The sequence below is a fragment of the Megascapheus bottae genome, chromosome 2 (assembly GCF_031878675.1).
Source record: "Megascapheus bottae isolate mThoBot1 chromosome 2, mThoBot2.hap1, whole genome shotgun sequence".
In the NCBI taxonomy this organism is placed as follows: Eukaryota; Metazoa; Chordata; class Mammalia; order Rodentia; family Geomyidae; genus Megascapheus; species Megascapheus bottae.
This window is the reverse complement of record NC_143510.1, coordinates 60639152-60662101: the sequence shown is the minus strand read 5'-3', so window position 1 is coordinate 60662101 and position 22950 is coordinate 60639152. Positions and strand designations below refer to the sequence as shown.

The window sequence follows — 22950 nt, the reverse complement described above, 5'->3', positions numbered from 1 at the left end:
TCATAGATCATGAGCTATCTAAGACTCTGCTCATGGAAATGTAAAATCAACTGGTTAGAGATTTCAACTATTTAGGACCTGCTGGCCTAAATGGGTGGACAAAATTTTATAATTGTTGACTGCATGCTTTTTCTTTACCTTAACTCATTCCTAACATGTAGGCTCAATTTTTTTCAGTATTGGGTTACTGGTTCCACAAAAGGCAGAAAAACAACTTTATAGTAATCAGAATGTTACCCAACTGTATATTGTTTACTTTATTGTAAATAATGGTGAACAGTGGTCAATAAATAGTTTTATATTCCTTTAAAAAATAAGAAATGGTCTACTAAATATGCTATCCTCATACCATCACCAGGTCATCATTCACAGAGCAGTGCATTACTTCTCCATTCCTCCAATCCTTACACTTTCAGAGGCCCGTGGAACTGTGGGAATCTGATGTATTCAAACTCCTCAAAGAAAATGCATGTGTGAATGAGCAGGAGAAATACGGCAAATTTGCATGTGATTTAGCAGGAGTAATAGAGCAGTTATATCTTCCCCGTTTGTCTATACAAGTATTATTGAGTAAGATTTAGGAGAAGATAGGACACAACTTAACTTTTGTACTGACTTACTACTCCCATGACTCTTGTCTCAGTCCAAACTTGAGAACATCTTACCTGGAGAATGGATTTCTGACCTGAAGAAGATCAAGAAGCATTTTTTTCCCCAGTTCTAAGAGTGCATTTCCCAAGACCAAAGATGGCTCGAGAGTGTCACTGTTTTGTCACTGACTGGGCAGTCTTAGCAAGTTTCATAGGTGGTTATCTTCTCAGTAGGTTCAAACTGTCACCCAGGTCTGGTGACCTGTTGTCACTATTCCCATGGGATAATATATGGGAGTGAGTGAATAATAAACTCTAGCCATTCTCTGAGACCCTGTATAGAGTAGATTAGTGCCTCAGTTCTTTATTAATCATCACATTAGAAATATTCACTCGTGTTCCTTTTCTGTATTCCAACCACTGTCTCAATAGACATTAAATAAACAGAAGTCTAACATATGCTATTGGATCTGGTTTGATCTCTTGCATGTCATTCCTTCCCCAACAAGGATATGGCCTATAGGACTATATTTTACTGCATGAAAGATGTGCAATGTATTCCTCAAACAGGACAAGCAGCCTCAAGCCCGTAGCAGAAGAGTCTCCGTTGACCTAAGGGCCCCTGAACAATGCCTCATTCCAAGAGCTTCCTAGGTAACTCACACACACCATAAAGTAGATGCCATGATTGTTAAGTCTGAGTTGAAGAAGCAGCCTCAGGTTTACCTAGCTAGGAAGAGATGGAGCCAGAATTCAAGCTCAGTTTAGCCCCTATGTCTATAATGAAGAAATAATTTAAAAGGAAGATTTATCAGTAATGCCAGGATATCATGTAAAATTAAGTCATTTACACATAGTATATACAGATACACGCTAGACAGAACAGTATAGGAAACAAATGAAATTGGATGTCATTGTAACATCAACAAAGAGGTCCACCCCACACATGAGTAGTTAGAAATGAACTTTTCTTTGAATAATCCCTTTAAATTGATGCTACTCGTTTGGTTAGCTTCTATTGCTGAATGACCACAAGTGACAGCTTCTGTAATTGACAGCAATATAGCTTCTAGGGAAAGAAAAAAGGGCAGATAAAGCTGAAAGTTAAAATCAGCATGTAATTAGGTTCTACTCTGTTCCCTGTGTGGATCAGGACTGAACAACATCAAAACCATTGAGGTTTAAGACTTGGCCCCTTTATAGTCCAGAGTCATTAGATTCTGGCAGCTGCCACTCAGAGGGTGTGGTGACCTCAGAAGAGGGAGGATGCAAAACCAACTGTCAAGCTCTGGTAGTCTGCAGGTCTTCGGACAAGAGGAAGTACTACCTCTTAAGTCTTCAGAAGAGTTCTCTGTCTGGCTTGCTGTCACTCAAAGTCTCTGCTTTCTGCTCAGGCTGGAGTGTCTGTGAGGAGCATTGGATTCCATGACCAGAGCAGCTGAGATAGGAAGTATGACATCAGTGTGACAGGGGAATGAAGAGCAGTTTCTTTTCTGTGTGTGTCAGGGTGATCCACTGGAAGAAGATGGAAGTCAGGTCAAGATAGGTTTGACACTTCTGTCCTGGGAAATCCTATCATGTGACTCAGAAGAAAACCTGAAAAGCTAACAAAGCCACCAAACTTCTGCTCATTGCCATGGGAGGTGCTCTACACCTCACACCTTGGAGGAAATCCCCGACCACAGACCAATAGAACAGAAGGCTGACAGACTTGCTGAAAAAAAGGCACATTGAAAAGGTTTCAAATCCACCTGGGGATGACAGGAAGGATTTCCCAGTCTTGAGTAATTTTTTTTCTTTTTTGCTAGTCTGGGGGCTTGAACTCAGCGCCTGAGCATTGTCCTTGAGCTTTCTCTACCACTTGAGCCACAGCACCACTTGCAGCTTTTTCTATGAACGTGGCATTGAGGAGTTGAATCTAGGTCTTTGTGCATGCTAGGCTTGCACTCTACCACTAGGCCAAACTCCTGGCCCTTGAGGGCTTTTTGTTTTTGTTTTTCTGATGGAAGGATAGAATTGTTTTGGTGGTCCTAGAATTCGGAACTTATGATTACTAGGAAGGCTTTCAATTACGTTGAAATTCTTGGACTTATATTTACTAGGCAGGCATTCAATTACTTTAAAATTCAGCCTCAGTTAAGGTTGTCTTGTAATACATCATTTCAATTTCTTCCCTTTTGATATTTACTTTTTTCTTAAAGAAAACATAATGTGGAATGCAAGGAATGTGCTTTTACTATTTTTTAACTTTCATTGTTTAATATGCTTTTGAATATAGCCATAACTGTGACCAGAATTATTAGTTTTGATCTATGCTTCTAATTAGCAAATGATGTTTCTAAGTTTCAAATATAGCAAGTCATATATCATTGCATATGGGATGCCCAGTTTTAATTAAAGGAATGAATACGTGTTTAAAATTTCCTAGAGTAAACATAGAGCTCCCCTATGACCCAGCAATTCCACTAGTAGGCATTTACCCAACCATCCAGAAACAAGGACATACTAAATCCATTAGCACAACAATGTTCATTGCAGCACTATTTACCATAGCGAAGATATGGAACCAACCTAGATATCCCTCAGTTGATGAATGGATCAACAAGATGTGGTATTTGTACACAATGGAATTCTATGCTGCTGTCAGAAAGAATGACATTGACCCATTTGTTAGGAAATGGAAAGACTTAGGAAAAATCATATTAAGTGAAGTAAGCCAGACTCAGAGGAACTTAGGCTCAATGGTTTCCCTCATTTGTCATAATCAGTAGAAACCTTGGGCTCTCCTAACAGAGATTTGCAATAGAGCAAAACCTTGATACATAAGGCCATATAGTATGACGCTAAATGAAAGGAACTCTAGGGTATAGAAACAAAAGCCATATAATGAATGATTGTTGTCCTTAATGTACTATGTTATCTCTCATATCTTTTGTTGTCCCTTGGTCATCTCATGTTGTTACAGTATCCCCCTTTGTTACCTGATATATCAGATATATTTGTATTTGGTTATTTGAAATTGGATAGGGAAGGGGGGAAAACAAGATAAGGGGTGAGGATGGGGGGGAGGGAAATGGGGACCAAGACATGTGAAAGGGTATCAATGTATGTGAATTAATGCACTTCCTATCTGGCAAATATCATGTAAACATTCTATTAATTACAATAAAAAATATGAAAAAAATTTCCTAGAGTAAGCAATCTGCTATAATCTGAAAGAAGCAAGCTACCTGAAGTAGAAAAATAACTGAAAACTTTAGTGGTTTAATCTAGCACTGTAGTATTTGTTGCCTTTAGATGTCAGCCACCACAATTCCTTTGAGGAATTAGGGAAATTGTCATGAAAACAAGCAAGGAAAAAAAAACACAAAAAATGGTAGGATGTCAAAACATCGAAATTTAAAACCTCGATGAGTAGGAAATGAGCAAAGTCATCTTATAAACTTTTGAAATTATTTAAAAAAAGAGTCTGAAGACAGTACTCCCCAAAGGAAAACATATGAACAAACATATGTCAGTAACTATGAAGTGAGTGGGTTTTAGAACAATGCAAGTCTAACTAGGCATAAGAGCATTCTGTGTGTGTGTGTGTGTGTGTGTGTGTGTGTGTGTGTGTGTGTGTGTGTGTTTGATGACCCTGTGGCTTGAATTCAGGGCCTCGGCACTCTGAGCTTCTTTTTGTCCAAAGCTGGTATTTTACCACTGGAGCTATAGATCCACTTCCAGCTTAGTGGTGGTGATTTGGAGACAAGTCTCCACTTCCAGTTTTTGAGTAGTTAATCAAAGATATGAATCTTTAAAGTCTTTTCTAACCAGGCTGGCTTTGAACCATGATCCTCAGATCTCAGCCTCCTAAGTAGGGAAAATTGCAGGCCTGAACCATAGGCTGCTGGCTAAAATGACTTAAATGTTTACTTACTAAAACAAACCTACATATTTCTCATTTAGGTAAATGTTACAGTTACTAAATATAGTTTCAATAATGCTTGGCTAATGTAATATGTTACCTTAAGTTACACTTGTACAGCATGTGAAGGGAATATGATTGTCCTTGAATGTGCGATGGCTTTAACTTAATTCAGGCTTATTTCTTGCTCCTGGAAAGTTCCAATTGCATCTACCAGAGCAGCAGGCTGGATATGTAGAAATTCATTCTGTGACTATCATCTTCAATGTTTCCATGGATTCACTATACACACTTGTATCAAGCTGGTCAACAGAGAGAGGGACCAAGGAAGTGACTCATATGAACAAACTTCACTGAGAGAGAATCTGGGAAAGGTAGGTGAGCTCTGTCCCTGGAAGAGGAAACAGATGAGATGAACAACAAACCAGCCCTTCCAAAGTCTGCAGGTGGAACGTTCAGCTCATGTTGATTTTGTATGTGGGCAATTTTTGCACTGACTATCCTGGTGGCTGCTCATTACAATAGTAACAAGTCAAGGATTTAAGTGCAGAATTAAAAAAACAAACAAACATGAGAAGGGGTATCAATGTGCCAGAAATAATGTGCCCACTACCTAACCAATATAACTGTAACCCCCCCCTCTATACATTACCCCGACAATAAAATAAAATAAAACAAGCAAACAAAAAACAAAGGTATTTTTGTAAATTCCTTTAAAGATTTGACTGTTTCAGGAGCTCTTCTAAAAGCCCCATTAAGGTTATTTTCTTACCTTCTAGGCTACCAAACATCTTCTTTTCTAACAATACCCTAATTTTCTTTGGGGAAAAAGCTTACCACCTTCAAAATGTATCATCTGGGATGAGAGAAGATCCTTTCCATATATATATATATGCACACATATATATAGTAGAATATTTATAATATATATTATATAATACATATTTATATATTATATAAATATAATATATATATTCTAAAGAATATATATATTCTAAATATATACTGCAGAATATATATAGATATTCAAAGCACTGTAGCATTAATACTAAGGGCATGGTTAATGATCCATCATCAAGTTGCGGATGGGTTGAGCGCCGAATTCTGGAGCAGAGTGGTACAAAGATGGGAACAAAAGTGTTAGATACTAGGTGCCAGTGGTTCGTGCCTGTAATCCCTGTTATTTAAGAGGCTAAGATGTGTGGGCCAAGGTTTGAAACCAGCTTGGACAACTTTATAACTTGAATGGCTACTTCCTCCTTCAAGATGTCAGACTTGAAGGCCTTTGCTCCTGGTAGAGGATATCTTTATCCCAACTGACAATCCCATCTGAGATGTAGCCATTTTCAATAATCTGTTGTTTTTAAACACTAGGGAATATATATATATATATGTATATGTATAAACAGTTTCTTGATACTTGCTTTTTTCCTGGATTTTTCTCTGGGCAGTATTAGGGAGTCAACTCAGAAGCTTCATGCTCTACAACTTGAACCATGCCACGAGCGTAGCCCTGTGCTGGGTATTTTGGAGATGGAGGACTAATAGCAAGAGCAAATGCATGATTGTCTTATTACAGAGGTTTTGGACTTATTCACTACACCATTTTCCCTTTCATTTTTAAACTGATGAAAGTATATTTGAAAATAATTTTGTGCTAGACACTGTGAGGTACATAGAAAAAAAGAAAATTATTTGTATCAAATGTAACAATGTTAACTGCTAGTGATGTTTTAGGTCATTTTATTTTCCTTTCTTTAATGCTCTTCTGGATTATTTGTTTACTCTTAGTTATGAAGTCCTAAATAATTTTTATAATAGTTAAAAGTGATGGATTGGAATTTGTTTCAAGTACTTCATGAACCTCACTCAGAAAATGGGGATACAGTAACAATGGTACATTCAAACATCATGAAGAAAGACTTTATTTATGGGCTCGTAATGAATTTAGAATTCCTCTGTTTAGTAACTTAAGGAAAATGTGAATTTTCATGTCTGATGTATAAACTTTATGATGGGAGGTAGACTAACTGGTCTCCTTTGGAAAAATGCACATGTTTTTAAAGTATTGATGGACACTCAAAGGATGAATTCCATCCTGAAACATTGGAGAAAAAATGCATCACGTAGAAGATTGAAAAGAAGGATGAAGTGACATTCCTTTCACTATCTTAAAAGTTCTATGTCTTTTTTTCAAAATGCCTAGTTCAAAATTAAAGCTCAAATTCAACTCAAAATCTCAAATCACTGGTGAAATCGCTTCAGCTTTCCCATCCAATTATTTCTCCTTGAATTCTTTATTATGATGTTACATGTACCTCATATCAACTTAGTCCTTAGTGATGTATTCTGGAAAACAGAGAGACAACCCATCACTCAGTTGAGGTAGTTAGGAGTTTTAATAAACTTCGATGACTATACCCACTAGTCAGAGTGCAGTTCTAGTCTTCCATTCAGTCGGGTTTTTAAAGGCATAAACCACTTTCAGGTGATGTGTACCTGCAAGTAAGCAAGGTTATAGAAGCAGAAATTAGCAGTTCAGTGATTACAAATAGCAATTACACTTCATGGAACAAAACAAGATTTACATTCTTGATTACCCTTTCTTTGTTCAATTCTTGCTTCAGGTCAGCCTGATCCCATACTCGGCTTCCAACAACCTTGGGCCAGAGCATGAGGTCTATTGGAGCCTTTAGGAACAAGGGCACTTCCGCAGTTGACCCTGGTCATCAGAGATATCACCTAGCCCAGGGAAGGGGAAGGTCAGCAACTGTGATCGGACCTGGCTAGACAGCATTCTGCAGATGACACTGCAGGTGAGAGGTACTTGGAGTTCCAGGACCAGGAATTGGGACTAGCAGAGGGTTACGTCATTTAATTTGGGGAAAGGGCTCACGGTCTAAAAACTATATCTATTTAGTAATGTCATAGTCCTGGAAAACCATAATCATAGAAACCGCAGTAATTGGATAGAACTCATTGGAAAGACAATGTCGTCTAGATGTCCGGTACGGTAACTGCTTGCTCCAAGTTCCACATCATGTCACACGAGGTTGAGGAGGCATTATAAACTGAGGTCTTAATATTGGGCCTAATAGAAATAGAGATTTTAATGTTAACATTGGGCATAATAGGAAAAAATGTTATGCATCTCTAGTACCACATAAGTGACATAAAATGGAGACTATTGATAACTGAGAATTGTTCCGCCTGTCTTCAGTGTTCTTTGAAACACTAGGCAGAGTTGCTCAGTTGGTCCACAAGAAAACTGGAAAATGGTCATGTATTCAGAAAACTCTCCGCTAACCCATGGGAGTTTTCTGAGTCAAACGGCGGGGAAAATGTGACTCCGTGTGGACTTCCATTCTGTATGTTCTTCCGCAGACTCAGCCCACATGATGTCAGGAGTAGTCGGTATTGTGTGGGACATGGGTCCAATATTGACTCATAGTGAGCGGAAGGAAACGACACTGCTGCCTGGATGAGATGGCCCGGTTGTGAGTGTTAGGGATCTGCCTGCTGATGGCAGAGTAAAAGAGCCCCCGAGGTGGAAGGTTTGCCTTCTGACTTCCTCCTCAGTTGAGGCAAAGGATTGCATGAGGCACGCTTGACCTCTTCCTGAAGCAGAATGCATGACCATAGCCGGTTTTCAGAAAGAAAGCTGAGCTGCAAAGAAAAAAAGAAAGCTTTAAATTCCCCCGGTCACGCCTTGGCTTTTTGAAAGGATATCTTGGTGGTGAATTATTGTGTAGGTTCCGCATTGGCCAGATGAACAAGGTGTGAAACCTCTAGTTTGCATGTATAACATCCATGCTTTACAGGCAACACAAAGAATGAAGTTTCTATGTTTGCAAAGGTGACAAGACAGGAAAAGATCATAAAAGGATATATACCAACTGCAGTGACCACATTCTGAATGAAACAATTGGAGGTAAAAAGATAAAAACCTAATAGTAGACTACTTATTTTCAATATGGGATGCAAGACCAGCCTATATAACTTGCAGGAAAGAATGCAAAATGGAATAAATAGGAGCACCTTGAAGTTGGAATTTCTGGGATTCCATTTAAGAATTTAGAAGTCTTTGTTTTTAGTTTTACTATATACATTTCTTTCTGGCCTTTAAAAAAGTACATACAAGTTGTGCAAGGTTTTTGTTGGGACATGGCCATTTATGTATATAACGAATGCAGATCAACCTCACCTGATCAGTCACTTTGCTTATCCTACCCCTGTACCCCACCCTTAAAATAATCTCAGCAGCTTTCAGTGTTCTCTTTTCATACATTCAAGTGAATTGCTTTGCTCATGTTTTTTTGCTATTCATCCTCCTTATTAGTCATTCTTTGTTTTTTCTTCTTATGTTTGTATTAATTATGTCTAATGGTTTAGCTATATAGTCTTATCATTTTTAAGGAGTTGAAGTAGAACAAATCCTGTAGGAAAAAGTTCTCAGTTTTTTTTTTGCCAGTCGTGGGGCTTAAACTCAGGGTCTGAGCACTGTCGTTGGACTTTTCTCAAGGTTAGAGCTCTACCACTTGAACTACAGCACCACTTTCCAGCTTTTTTCTATGAATGTGGTACCGAGGAATCGAACCCGGGCTTTCATGGCATGCTAGGCAAGCACTCTACCACTAGGCCAAACTCCAGGTCCCTGAGTTAATTATTTAACTCATATTTCTAACACACAGAGGCACACACAACAATTTTAAAATGGATTGGTCAGTTAGAGGATAAATTGCTTAATGAAAAGATTTTGGCTTTCATTTTTGCTACTCATTCACCAGATAAATGAATGTAAGCACATTGCCTTTTTAGTGTCAATTTACAAATTCAGAAATTAAAGGCATAGATCATAAACAATCTCTATCATTCAATAATTCTGTTTGATCATTCCATCAAGAGTTATAGAAGCTTGGGTTTTAGCCATATGGTAATTAACTCTAAACATTGGTCATATTGTAAATACAGTCCTAATATATGCCAAATTTTGAATAAGTAGTTTTAAATGTTGGGGCTCTATATAATTCCATATTATAGATCCCACTTTACAAAGTTTCTCTTTTCCAGACCCATATTTCAGTGGATAAGTCAAAAAGTAGGTAGGGCTAATTTTTAATCCTTTCTACAAAAGTTGGAACATTTGTTTCAGAGTTTGGCTATTGGTTTCCTTGGACAAATTGATGGCTAATGCATATCTCAAGTATGCAGTAAGGCTTTGTCATGCATGGTTGTGTTCCCTGCAAGGATTTCCTCTGGACAATATTTTTCTTAGAGAGAGTGGAAGTATTGCTATGCACACAGCAATATAATTTCTACACTTTTCACTTGCTTGAATGGGAGGCTGTGATCTTATAGATTTGTTTATTTGAGAAAAACAACTCCTCCCACCCGGCAAAGTCCTTTGTTTCTTTGCACATATAAAATAATGCATAGAATTGTCCTAGCTCACAGTATTATCGCACATAGCATGATGTTTCTAATATTGACAGCAAATCATAATTAAAACCTAGTTTCCTATAAAATGGATCTGATGGCCTTAGGATTGGAAATTGATGACAAATAGCTCAAAAAGGATCCTGAAGCAAGCTTCAAAGTCTATATTGATTCAGTGGTGTGTCTGTAAGCAAATCTCCATATTGCAATGCAATGTAACAGTGATACTCACAAGACAATACATTGGAAATGAACTTTACAACTTGGAGGGTGAGGTGGGGGGAGAGAAAGTGGGAGAAAAACATGGGAGGGAGTAACAATGTGTACTCATTTCTTTATGTATGTAAGTATAACCCCTCTATACATCACCATGACAATAAAATTAAAATTAAAAAAGAGAAAAGTGTGAGGAAGAAAAGGATGCCATAGATACAATGAAACAATATCTGATTTGGGGAAATTTAGTCAATCATGGGAAAAGCCAGGTATATATATATCTATTTAACTCAATATGAGAACAAAGGAGGACTCTGTAAAAAGTATGAGCCACGTGCTAGATGTAAGCCTAATTTTAAGTGGAAAAATTTGGGGAGGAATCATGGAGATGATTTTTAGGCTGGACTTGGATGGGTGGGTACCACTCTCAAGAGTGCAAATGAAGACAAAGGAAACTTAGGGACAAAGAAATTGCATGCACAGAGTTCAGAGGTTTTTTTTTTTCTTTTAATTTGAATCATCCAATTTGCCCAAATAACAATAGACAATATTTTATCTACTATTAGGATTTCCTGATTAAACTTTCAACTGAATCTAAGGAGATACGTGTAAAGCCTAGAAGGAAACTGAGTTACAGAAGAGTTAAGATGCTTCCTCAAGATCTTAAAGCTTGAAAGTAATTGAGCCAGAATTGAAGATTGTAGCTCTGACCACTGTATTTTAATGTACACAGTGCAGGTAGAAATGCAAGGTGTGTTAGAACTAAAGAGTAGAGGGAATCAGTGCTATCCTGAAGATTTATTCTTTTTTTTTTTGTGGGTCATGGGACTTGAACTCGGCCTGGGCACTGTCCCTGAGCTTTTCAGCTCAAGGGTATCGCATATCCCCTGGGCCTGGGAGTTGTCCCTGAGTTCTGCAGCTGAAGGCTACCACCCTACCTTGGAGTCAAGTCCCACTTCCCGTTTTCTAGAGGTTAATTGGAGATAAGAGTCTCAGGTCCTTTTGTGCCTGGGGTTGGCTTTGAACCTTGATCCTCAGATCTCAGCCTCCTGAATAGCTAGGATTACAAGGCGTGAGCCACCATACCCAGCTTGAAGATTTATTCTTTATAAATAAATTACAAAGGGAAGGAATTCTGTTTTTCTGCTGCTGAGAGGAAAAAGAAGCAAAGAGTTAAAAAATTCTCTGTATTAACAATTATTTGGATAATTGATTTCCTAGAGCTCTAGATGCAATATCACAAATGGCTATTAAGTATTTGAAATATAGCTTGTCTGTGTGGAATGTATAGAAAACATACTGGATTTTAAGGGTTTAGTATGGTACATAAATGTAAAATATCTCTATTAATGTCTATTGATACACATTGAAAGCATCCTGAATATGTTATTTTAAATATAATAGTTCAAATTATTTTTCTGTGTTTCTTTTCACTTTCATCAATGGGAATATTAAGTAATTTAAATTTACTTATGTGGTTTGCAACATATTTCTACTGGGCAGTATTGATGTACAGCAATTTGAAACTTGTGAAAGGTATTATACTAAACTCTGATGAAGGATTTCCTCACCACATTGAGTTTTTTAACCATATTCTTTCCTTGCTTTGTGGTGATTTGCAAGAAAAATTGAAAAAGGATTCCCCTTTCTAAAAGTTTTAGAAGCCCCAGAATTTCCTTTTTCACCCCTTCCCAACCACAAACAAATGATTGGTGTGCTTTGCGGATGAGGAGTCAATATTTTACAAGAGTAAAAGGGGGAGATGCAAAAAGGAAAAAATTTCCAGCCCTTGACTGGTGTGAAGTAAGAGTGCTTTCAAAGAATCCCACAAGAATGGCACAAGTGGGAAAATGGGTAGTCTATCTCATCATCAAGCGACCTTAGGAAATGAAAGGAAACTTTAACTACAACACCAAAATGCCACAAACCCTAAGTAATAAATGCAAACGAATTAGCATCCCTGCCTATCTGTCACCATCTCATCTTGTAAAACGTGTGAAAATACACAATCCTGATGAGCTGCAACAGGTATAAATACCAGCAGCAAAAGGACATGCAGTGCATTGTTTGATCACCAGCAGATCAGCTATTAGGAAAGAAAAATCAGCTAAGGCCACTAACTTCTTCAGCCTGACTCCTCTAAAGATGAAATTCACAAGTTGTGCCGTGGCTCTCCTGCTCTGCCTTGTTTTGGATTCTTCAAGCTGTTTTGAACAAGGCATATATTTTAGAGAAATAGACAATCTAAAGAACTATTTTGTAAGTATGATTTTAAAATATTTGGCTTGTGACTAGAAATAAGTGAATGTTGCTTTGAATTTTAATACGCCACCATCTTCAATACATCGTCACTTTGAAAAGATGTAGTGTTATATTGCTTGTTGTAGATAGGGTGTTTCTTGACTTAACTATCTAAACATTTATTGAGCTCTTTGCCCAATTTTCTACAGAGACTTAGAGAACATTTGTGAATCTTCCAAAATTTGGGCATAATATAGGCATAAAGTGTGATAATATTGATAATCTTGTGGTAAGAATCCATTCAGTTGTGATGTCAAGGAGTATACTTAAAATGATTGGCTTTAATGTCTGATTTTAGACTACAACTAATGTGACTGTAAAGAATGAAAAGCACCAAAATTAAGTAGTAGGAAATAATTTATCAATTAAAAGTCAAAGGAAGTTTAGTTCTTAAAGTTTGAGCTCAAAAATATGTCAGATAAGGCTGGGATGTAGCTCAGTGGCAAAGCGCTTGCCTAGCAAGTGCACAGTCCTGGGTTCGATCCCCAGTGCCAAAAGACAAAAAAAATATGTCAGATACTTTCTTCAAGAGGTGATTTTATAATTCTACTTGTGAATTATTCTTGAAGTCATTCACTCACTGAGATTTTGCAATTTGGGATTCTAGCTTGGGGTTTAACATTTTATATTTATGAATATCCTTTTGTATTTTATTTGGGTTAATAAAATGCTTTTTTAATTTATCATGTCATTTTTTCAAACATTTAAGCTGCTTTATTATACTATTCTAATAATTTCATGTACTCATAATCCATTTTATTTTCACAGTATAAATTAAACCTTTTGTAACACATATATTTGGAGCTACAGTTGAAGCTGATATTAGGACACAGGGAGATGTTACAGAAATCTATACCAAAGGGGGGCAGTATCTTATAGATCAGATAGTGGGATGGCATGGCTGAATTTATTTAAAATTATGTTTGAAATACTTTATTTACCTTACTACTGTTATTTGGGACGCTTAAAGTGCCAACAACCTTGTTAAGTTCATTTGCAATAATACAATTTAAGGATTGTATTCATGAATGAGAAAACTAAAAGAATGTAATAGTCTTTAGCTAAATCTAGCATAAAAGCTTATGTCAATGCACGTGTTTAATACTAAACAGAAGGGCTGAGAAGGCACTCAGTGACTATTGTCAGCCTTTGGGTTAAATGGAATAATGTAACTTTTAGGATGTCGTCATACATTTATGGGCACATTATAAGACAATTTTCCTGCTTTTCTCAGAATGCAACAAGTTCAGATGTAGCAGATGGAAAGCCTCTTTTCACAGATATTTTGAAGAACTGGAAAGAGGTAAGCTGAACATGTAGTGAACTTTCTGTTTGCTGATTTTTCTTGTGGCTTGTTTGCTGATAAAAAAAAATCACATTTTCTTTTCTTTGTGCTCTTTTCTAAGGAGAGTGACAAAAGAGTAATCCAGAGTCAAATCATCTCCTTCTATTTCAAACTCTTTGACAACTTAAAAGACAACCAGATCATTCAACACAGCATGGACATCATTAGGGAAGAATTCTTCATTAGATTCTTCAACAGCAGCTCCAGCAAACTGAGTGACTTCATAAACGTGACTCAACTTCCGGTAGGCTTCATTCTTTCTTTGGTTTCATTGCAGAGGAATTTTGCAGAGCATTTAATTCCCAGAAAGTAGAAATTATTTGCTTAGAAGTTGCTGAAGCTGGGCTGGAATGTAGCTCAGTGGCAAAGCTCTTGCCTAGCAAGTGCAATGTCCTGTGTCGGAACCCCAGTACCAAAAAAGAGAAGATCCCCCGAAAAAAAAAACTAAACAGTTGCTGAAGCTGTAAAAGGGACCCCTGCCTAAAAGGCTCCTTTGAATCATTCCACGTGTGCATTGGATGAATGTTGGGTTGGCAGGGGAATCATTTAGATGTATTGGTTGGAAGAACACAGGCTTTAAAAAACCATCACACACACACACACACACACACACACACACACACACACACACACACACACACACACACACACACACACACACTGGCCAAATCCAGTGAGGAGGAAGTAGGTGATTCAGTAGTGCGAGGAGTATTGAGAAGTGATGTTCTCATGGCATCTTGTTTGTGTGGTGGAAATTGTCTCGCTTTGGACAGGAGGCTGTCTCTTAGTGGAAAGAGCAGTGGGAGGGAGTGAGAAGACCTGTGCTCGCCTTCCAACTTGGCCAAGAGGAACTGTGATCTCAGATGAATCACATGCCGCTCTGGGGCTCCATTTCCTCATCTTGAAAGAAAGCTGTTGGGTTCACTATAGACATTTTGTCATTTCCTTCGTGATCTCTGGTAGCATTTCTATCTACAACGCTGCACATAGGAGATGAGAAGGAGAGAAAAGAAAGCTGTTGCCTTTGAGGGGAGTCCAGGGAACCACTACCAATCTCTCAGTTTCTGCAACTCAATGTACTTTTAGGAGAAAAATAAAGGTAGAATTTCTATCTCATGAAAGGATAGTTTGGTTAACTTTTTGAATATGAGAATCCTTAGGCTTACAAGCTCTATCTCATGACATTGTCTTAAGTCATTAATTTATGGCTTCTAGTATCCGAGGGATGAAAATTAAAAGTATAAAGACAAATCGTGATTCTAGAATTTTATCTAGAGCACTAAGGCTTCCAACTCCTTTGACTTTGATACAAATGGATTCCACTGAGAGGAACTCATTCCCCTGCCTGACTTCTGTCCTGAGAATTAGTGCCAGCTTTCAATATATCCATGTCTATCTCTCATCCAGCTCAAAGTCTGAAAGGAGAGATGTGCCACAGGTTAGAGACTAAGAAAATATTTGTTCTTAACCCAGCGTCATCCCTGTCTTATTGTTGAGTCTGGGATATATCTCTTAGATTCTGGTTGATTTTTTTTCTTTGTCAGTTGTGGGGCTTGAACTCTGGCTCTGGGCACTGTCCCTGAGCTTTTCAGCTCAAAGCTAGTGCTCTACCACTTTGAGCCACAGCACCACTTCCAGTTTTCTGGTGGTTAATTGGAGATAAGAGTCTCACAGACTTTAGTGCCTAGGCTGGCTTTGAACCATGATCCTCAGATCTCAGCTTCCTGAGTAGCTAGGATTTCTGGCATGAGCATCTGTGCCCAGATTCTTGATGTTTTAAATATGAAAACAAAAAGAGATGACAAGGCAGCGTAGAAACTTTTTTACGCCATGCAAACTGGACCTTGAAAAGTTAGAAAAATAATTCTGTTTTTTTATGCCCTGGAAACACTAGACCTCCTGGTTCATATTATTATACTCTTTTGCAAGTGAAGACATATTTTATATATGCTATACTCTTTACCAATAAGTTCTGCCACCTAGAAATTCCATAGTCATTCACAGCCACAGTGTTTCCATCACTGGAAGAAATGAAAATGAATGTAAATAGTCCTCATTTTATTAAGCATCAAATCACCTAAATGACCCCAATTAGTCAGAATGAAGAAATGTAATTAGTGCCATTTGCTGTGACAGGAGGCATATATATGTGTGTGTGTGTGTGTGTGTGTGTGTGTGTGTGTATGTGTGTGTGTTCTATGTCAGTAAATTGATTATCATCATAAGAATATAATTGGAGCTTATTTTGAATCACAATTTGGAAATGATGGTATTGATTTAATGTGGAAAACAATTAAATTATAGTTTTCAGTTTTCTTGACCTTGATGTTTTCCAAAGTGCTTAGTGTCTCACACATGAATGGGTATCAGAATCACTGGAGGAACTCAGTGTCCATACAACAGCAAGGGCTTTCTCCCTCATGAACCTGGATTTCTGAGTTCTTTGTTAGGTCACCAAAACTGAGGAGCATTGCCTATAGAAGTCATTGATGCATGCTGCAGATACTAACCCCTGATACAGCTGTTAGACTCACCAATCTCTTCATTGTTTAGATGAGAAACAGAGGTTGAAAGAAGTTAAGTGACTAGTTCAATGTCACTGCATGGAGAATTTGACCTCACCAACTTTTTTCCGTTCCACTGAAAAGCTATTTCCAATATATGATTCTGAGAATTCTGCAGCAGTAAAGGCTAACGTGTGACCTATCTTCTATTACTGCACACTTGAAATTTAATTATTCTTTAGTTTTAAGTGTTGAAAAAGGAAATATTATATATTGAGGAAATATATTGCTACTCAGAAATACATCTAAAAAAATGTACTTTCAATTTTAAGGACCATGATAGGATACAAGGTGGATGTCCTGATGGCTTCCTCACCTAAATTAATTTTGCTGTCTTTCCTATTAGGTAAATGATGTGCAGGTTCAGCGCAAAGCAATGAGTGAGCTCACCAAAGTGATACATGATCTGTCACCAAAATCTACCCTAAAGAAGCAAAAAAGGAGTCGGCTGTTTGGGGCTTCCAGGCCAAACAAATAGTGATCATCCTGCCAGCAGCTTTCGAAAAATCTAAATCTATTTATTAATATTTAACATTATTTATATGGAGAATGTATTTTTAGTTTTATCACTTACAAAAATATTTATAATTGCAATTGTTATGTAAAGAAAATACTTATCTATTAATATATGTATTATTTATAATTCCTGTACCTTGCAATGATTTCACTTGATGCTTTCTTCTCTGACTAATTAGCCAAGATTATTAAGCATTGTCTTAAGTGCTAATAAACAGTTGACCTAAGTTAGACAGTAGGTCATGCGTTTGTTTCACTTGATGGCAGACATGAAAAAAAAAAAGAACAAAAACACCTACTTGCAACTTGAAATGGCATCATATAGTCACTGCCTATCGGAGAACTTCTATCTGCACTTTGAGCCACTGTTTTCCTGGCATGTCAGACGGCACTTGGGTGTGTCAGGTGTTATGGCCTGTTCTCTGATCAAACCAGCATCTGAGGAGATTTCACACTTGTTGCTTCTGAATATGATTAACAACTGTGACCTCATCCAAAATGGAATGTAACTTTGTTTAGTTAATTATAATCTAATATCTATGAATAAAGTAAAAGTATACTTCCACAGTCAGTCATACAGTGTCAAGTTTTTTTCCTATCCTGAAGATTGTGGTAGTGATTGACATACTAATGAATTAAAAGAAAGTCAGTTTTAGTTTTGGAAATCTCAGAGCTGAGTTAAAATCCCACTAACTGTGTCTCTCCCCTGGGGATTTATTGACTTTCACCGATCAGGTTGGCAGACATTTGCATCACCTAAAATATGGATTAGATTATGCCACCATTCAATATATAATTCTTTTATGGAAAGTATCTGTAAGGTCTGTGGAAAGGAAACTTCAGTTCAGAAGAGGGTTTATTGCGTTAAGAAAGAGCAGACTCCTGCTGCCCAAGATGGAGTTGGGTGGGCAAGAGAGCTTAGGGCGGGAAGTGAGAGATTATATAGGGTGAGGGGTATAGACACAGCAGGAGTGGATGTGATCTCAGAGGATGGGGAAATACCTCCCACTGTCCCCAGACATGGCAGTTGCCATGGTTACAGGTGCTGGGCTGGGATTTCCAGGGTGCAGGGTGAGAGAGCCAAGGGAAGAAGTCATTTCTTCTAGTCGGACCTAACATTCCCGCCTTCTGATAGTTGTAAAGGGGTGCAGACTCTTTCTGGCTACTTCCTGCTGACAAGGGGCATCGACATTGAGGGTAGAAGGTGGGGATGCTGTCTGTCCAGAAGGAGTAGTAACAGTTCCATGGTAGTGAATGTGCATATGTGTCCCCTTGGATGAAATTCAAAAGAAGTCTTAATAGGCAGGGGTGCCATCTTCTTCAGGGATGTGAGACACCTTGGAGTCATAGAAGGGGTAAGAGCAGGAGCCTTTTTCACTCTTGACAGAAGAAACCACTGTGGCTGTCCGTTGAGCTAAACTGCAGTGGGCCCTGATGAGGGCCTGTCCACTTAGGATGTAAACCAGACAGATTAAGGGTCTTAAGAGACTCAATCCTCAGGCAAAATTGGGGGAGAAGGAAAAGGGCTTTAAGGGGCTGAGAGAGCCTTGGATATGGGACAGTGGGGTAAGATTAGAAAGGAATGTAAAAAAGGAAAGTTATCTATTCTACATGGGTAGTTGCAGAGCAAGTAAGAAGGCCATCTACACCCACCACTGAGATCTGGGAGGGAAAAAATAGGCTGGAATACTCAGGTAACAATGACTAACTGGCTTCCATATCCAAAAGAAAGGGTGCAAATAGCTTGCCTGCAACCTGGAGACACACCCTGGGCTCCTCCATTGTGATGTTTGTGGGATCCTGTGGCCCTGGGCAGCATCACACTTCTGTTGCCAAACTGAGTATCCTGGATAAGTTTGGCTCCTCCCCATGTGTGAGGGGTATGGGGGGGACTGGCCCACCTTGTAGAGACAAGGAGGGATAGTCTAATCCCCAGTGTTCTGTCTGTCCACACTTCGGCAGGGTCCAGATGGTTGTGGAGTAGGGCAAGGTCTTCCCAGTGGCCTTCCTTGCCACACTTAAAGCATGGTCTGGGTGGTTTGCATTGGGCACTTCTTTGAGGAGCCCAAAGGGCAGCAGCCAGGAGCTGGCAATTTTTCCTATTATGGGCAGCTTTATCAGCTTTTTTCTGTTACTCCCGGTTGTTAAAAACTTTAAAGGCCATGCTCACCAGATCTCCTTGGGGGGTTTGAAGGCCATCCTCAGCCTTTTTCAACTTTTTTTTAAATATTGAGAGCTGATTGGGAAATGAAATGGGTATTAAGGACCACTATACCTTCTTTTGACTCCGGGTCCAGCTTAGTATAACACTGGAGTGCCACTGTAAGGCGATCAAGAAATTCGCCCAGGTTTTCAGTGGCTCTCTGGGTAACCTCCTTTAGTTTATCATAGTTGACTGCGTGGTGGGCTGCCTTCTGGAGGCCAGTTACTAGGCAGGTTACCATCTTATTTCTGCTAACCCTTCCAGGTGCATTATTTTCATAACCCCATTTGGGCTCTTCCCTGGGCACAGCCATTGCCCCTACTGGGAAAGTATTGTCTAGGCGGTGGGTTTCATCAGCATGTGCCTGGGCTGCAACCCAAACCCTTTCCTTTTCTCCAGAGGTAAGGGTAGAGAACAGGACTGTATATAAGTCATTCTGGGTGAGGTCATAAGTCTGAACAAGGTATTTAGACTCTTTGGTATAATTATTAGCATCTTGGGAGTAAGATCCCAGTCGCTTCTCGAGCTGGGAAAGATGGGTCATTGAAAAGGGAGCATGAAAAACTCTGTCTGCCCCTGCCACCTCTTGCAGAGGAAATAAGGGGGCTGCTGGAGGCTGTGAGCCACCAGTGAAGGATTGGGTGTGAGCTACGGGAGGTGAGGAAAAAGGGAAGGAGAAGGAGAAGTAAGGAAAGGTTCAGCTTGGGGAGGAGAAGCAGAGTCTTCAATGTTGAGTAAGGGATCAGGCACTTTAGGTTAAGGAAGAGACTCCAGGCTCTTAGTTGATTTGGCAGGGACAGGATGCCCCTGTGCCAGTAGGCTAGGGGAAGTTGGAGCAGGATTGGTAGAGAGAAGGGCAAGCATGGAGAGCAAAGAAAGCCTGAACATATAGAACCTCTGGCCATTTACCATTGCGTCGGCAGAAACTATCTAAATTCCTAAGAATATTGTAATCCAAAGTCCCATTTTGGGGCCATTGAGACCAATTGTCTAGCCTATACTTTGGCCAGACACGATTGCAATAAAAGATGAGCCGTTTTGGCTTTATGGAGTCTCTGAGTAGAAGAACATCTAAAGAGCTTAAAAGATATCCCAAGGGGGTGTCCTGGCTTGGGTGGGACTGATTAGACTCCATTGTAATAAGAAACACTAAGAGGAAGTAAAGTCTAGTGAGGATAGTGAGTGGTCAGTGAGGAGGTAGGGGAAGAGTTAGTGAGGACATGGGGGGGGGCCAGTCTGTGAGGACACCAGGGAGGGGTGGAATCAGTGGTGACTGGGGGTGGAGTCAGTGAGGACATCATGGGTAGAGTCAATAAGGATGTTGAGTGGGAAAGTAGAGGGTGTGTGTGTGTGGGGGGGAATCCAATCTTACCAGAACAGACTGCGGGGTGGGGGTACGGCGTCTTAAACTAGACACAGGGAGAGAGCCCTAGGCAGGGGTGGGTTAAAGGAGACAGAAAAGAGGCCTGCAGGCAGGAGTCACTCACCAGGCACAGACAGGAAACATTGTAGTGAATGCACCTCCAGCAAAGGGAAAGGCAGAGGTCTGGGAGTGGAGTTTCCTTTCTCTGGTCCGAAGGAGGGAGGGCAGAAGGTGGATTGACCCTCAAGAAATGGAGGGGATCCAGCCACTCCTGACCCTCTCCCCCATCTGAGCCACAGCACCAAATGTAAGGTCTGCCGAAAGGAAACTCCACGCAGTTTAGGAGAAGAGGGTTTATTGCTTGAGGAAAGAGCAGACGCGTGCCACCCAAGATGGAGTCCAGCGAGCAAGAGAGCTTAGGGCGGGAAGTGAGAGATTATATAGGGGCAGGGGTATAGACACAGCGGGAGTGGATGTAATCGCAGAGGATGGGGAAATACCTCATTGGGGAACTCCCACTGCCCCCAGGCATGCCAGTTGCCATGGTTACAAGTGCTGGGTTGGGATTTCCAGGGTGCAGGGGGAGAGAGCCAAGGGAAGAAGTCATTGCTTCCAGTCAGACCTAACAGTATCCAAGTTGCTTAGCTTGTCACAGAGATTTATTCCTAATTTCTCTTTCACTTCCTACCCCATCTTAGTTTTCCTTCTTCTGGCCATGTTAGACAAACATTGTTGGATTTGGGACGGTGTTCATTCTAGGAGAAGATTGGTCTGGGCATGGGTTATGCCATTGCAAGTAGCATCACCCTTAATGATGTATTCATATTCTCCAAGTGTGGGGAGTCCTAGCTAGTGGTGTGGAAGCCCAGGCTGCTTGCTACCTGTGCTTCAGCATGTACACACTCATTGACAAAAGCAGTCCAGAGCCAGAGGGTACCTGGCCCCTACTGCCTGGAGCAGGAGCCCCCTGATACTCCAGGTGAGCAGAGCATGTCTCAGGACACCATTGACTGACAGTCGCATTCGGGAAAGACCCAACAACTGCCACCGCTCAATCTGCATTTTAGCTAGCAGGTTTTCTAAAATAAAGTTAGATCTGCACCAAGAGTCTAGTCTCCAGAGTCTGTGTTCCTGGGATTACTCGTGGGCTCCGTCTTATCCCCCTTGTAGATGTCCAAGAAGGACCCCAACAACTGGCACCCAATGTGTGGGGAATGACTAGTGGGTAAGTAGACCTCTTCAAGCAATTATGTGGAAAGGGAGCTTGGAGAGCAGGCACCTTCACTTTTCTGATGGAAAGCTTGAGCAATTTTATGAAACTGTTCTGTCCCTCTGCCTGTGGGGGATTGCAGGCAGGATACAGGATGAGTCCACGTGGGAAAAGGTGAGAGAGAGGAGCACATTGGTGATTTTCCTCCTTATTTCTTCCCCATCGTGGCCGCCGTTGTGAGTTGCCTCTGGGGTTCGGCCACCTTGGTCCTAGCGCTTGTCGCCATGACTAGGGGCTCCCTGGGAGAATGCTCTGCCGCCCCTGTAGAAGGCACAGCCTCACCCACGATGGCTGTGGCACCGTAGATAAAGGACCGACCACCAACCCTGGCCAACCTGCCCCTGTAAATAAAGGTGCGGGCCAGCAAATTTATCCATCTCTGATTGATCTCAAGCTCAAAAATGAAAGCAGACCTCCCCCACATCCTGGCCAGTCCTCCATGGAGGTTCCCTTATGCCCCTCGGCCTCCTCAGGAATCCCCTGGGGTGGGGAGCCCTTCCCTCAGTAATCCTCTCCCATGCTTCCTGTACTTGAGGCCAAGTTGAACCGTCAACATGGCCTTCTGGAAGTGTTCCCGGTGATGGTTACTTCCCAGGCTTCCTTTACCCTCAGTCAGACAGCAATCCGGCCCGGCAGATCTGGGAACCACACAGCCTAGAACCACTTCAATATCGGAAGGCAGTTTACTTTCGGAGATACGTTTTTTATGATGGAAACCCACCTTTTATGAGGTGAGGTCGGGCAACACCAATGCCTCGCATGGAATTCAGATCTCCTCCCAGGCCTTAATAGATACTGGAGCTAAAAGAACTTGCCTTAGGAAGCAGGAAGTTCTCACCTTCTAGAAACTCTGCTGCAGGACCTGGCTCCAGGGCTTGGGCGGCCTAGCAGCATCTTCTCAAGGGCACGTCCTCTGCCCTGGCCAGAGCCGTTCAGCTGCTGGTCTTAGAGGACCTGCCCAATAATCTCTTCGGAGAAACATCTTACAAAATATGGATGTTGTGGCATTCTACATGACTGCATTATCTATGAGAAAATAGACATAAAACTGCTCCCCCAATTCTAGGGGCCACAGTCTCCCACAGTTTCCATTTTCCCCCTAACTTGGAAATTGCTTGACCCTGTATGGGTGGAACAGTGGCCTATTGGCAGGAAAAACATTTGGAGCTACTAAAATTAATACAGGAACAGCTTCAGAATTCCCCATTTTTGTTATCATATCAGGCAAATACAAGTTTC

The 22950-nt window shown here is 40.3% G+C and overlaps 1 protein-coding gene across 1 annotated transcript; it reads left to right on the top strand.

Annotated features, from left to right (window-relative positions):
- The first annotated feature begins 12294 nt into the window (after nt 1–12294).
- Ifng (interferon gamma) lies at nt 12295–16849 on the top strand. The gene is made up of 4 exons (XM_090357068.1): nt 12295–12408; nt 13685–13753; nt 13857–14039; nt 16706–16849. The coding sequence occupies exons 1-4, from the start codon at nt 12295–12297 to the stop codon at nt 16835–16837; spliced, it is 498 nt and encodes a 165-aa protein (XP_090213194.1). The 3' UTR covers nt 16838–16849.
- The last annotated feature ends 6101 nt before the right edge of the window (nt 16850–22950 follow it).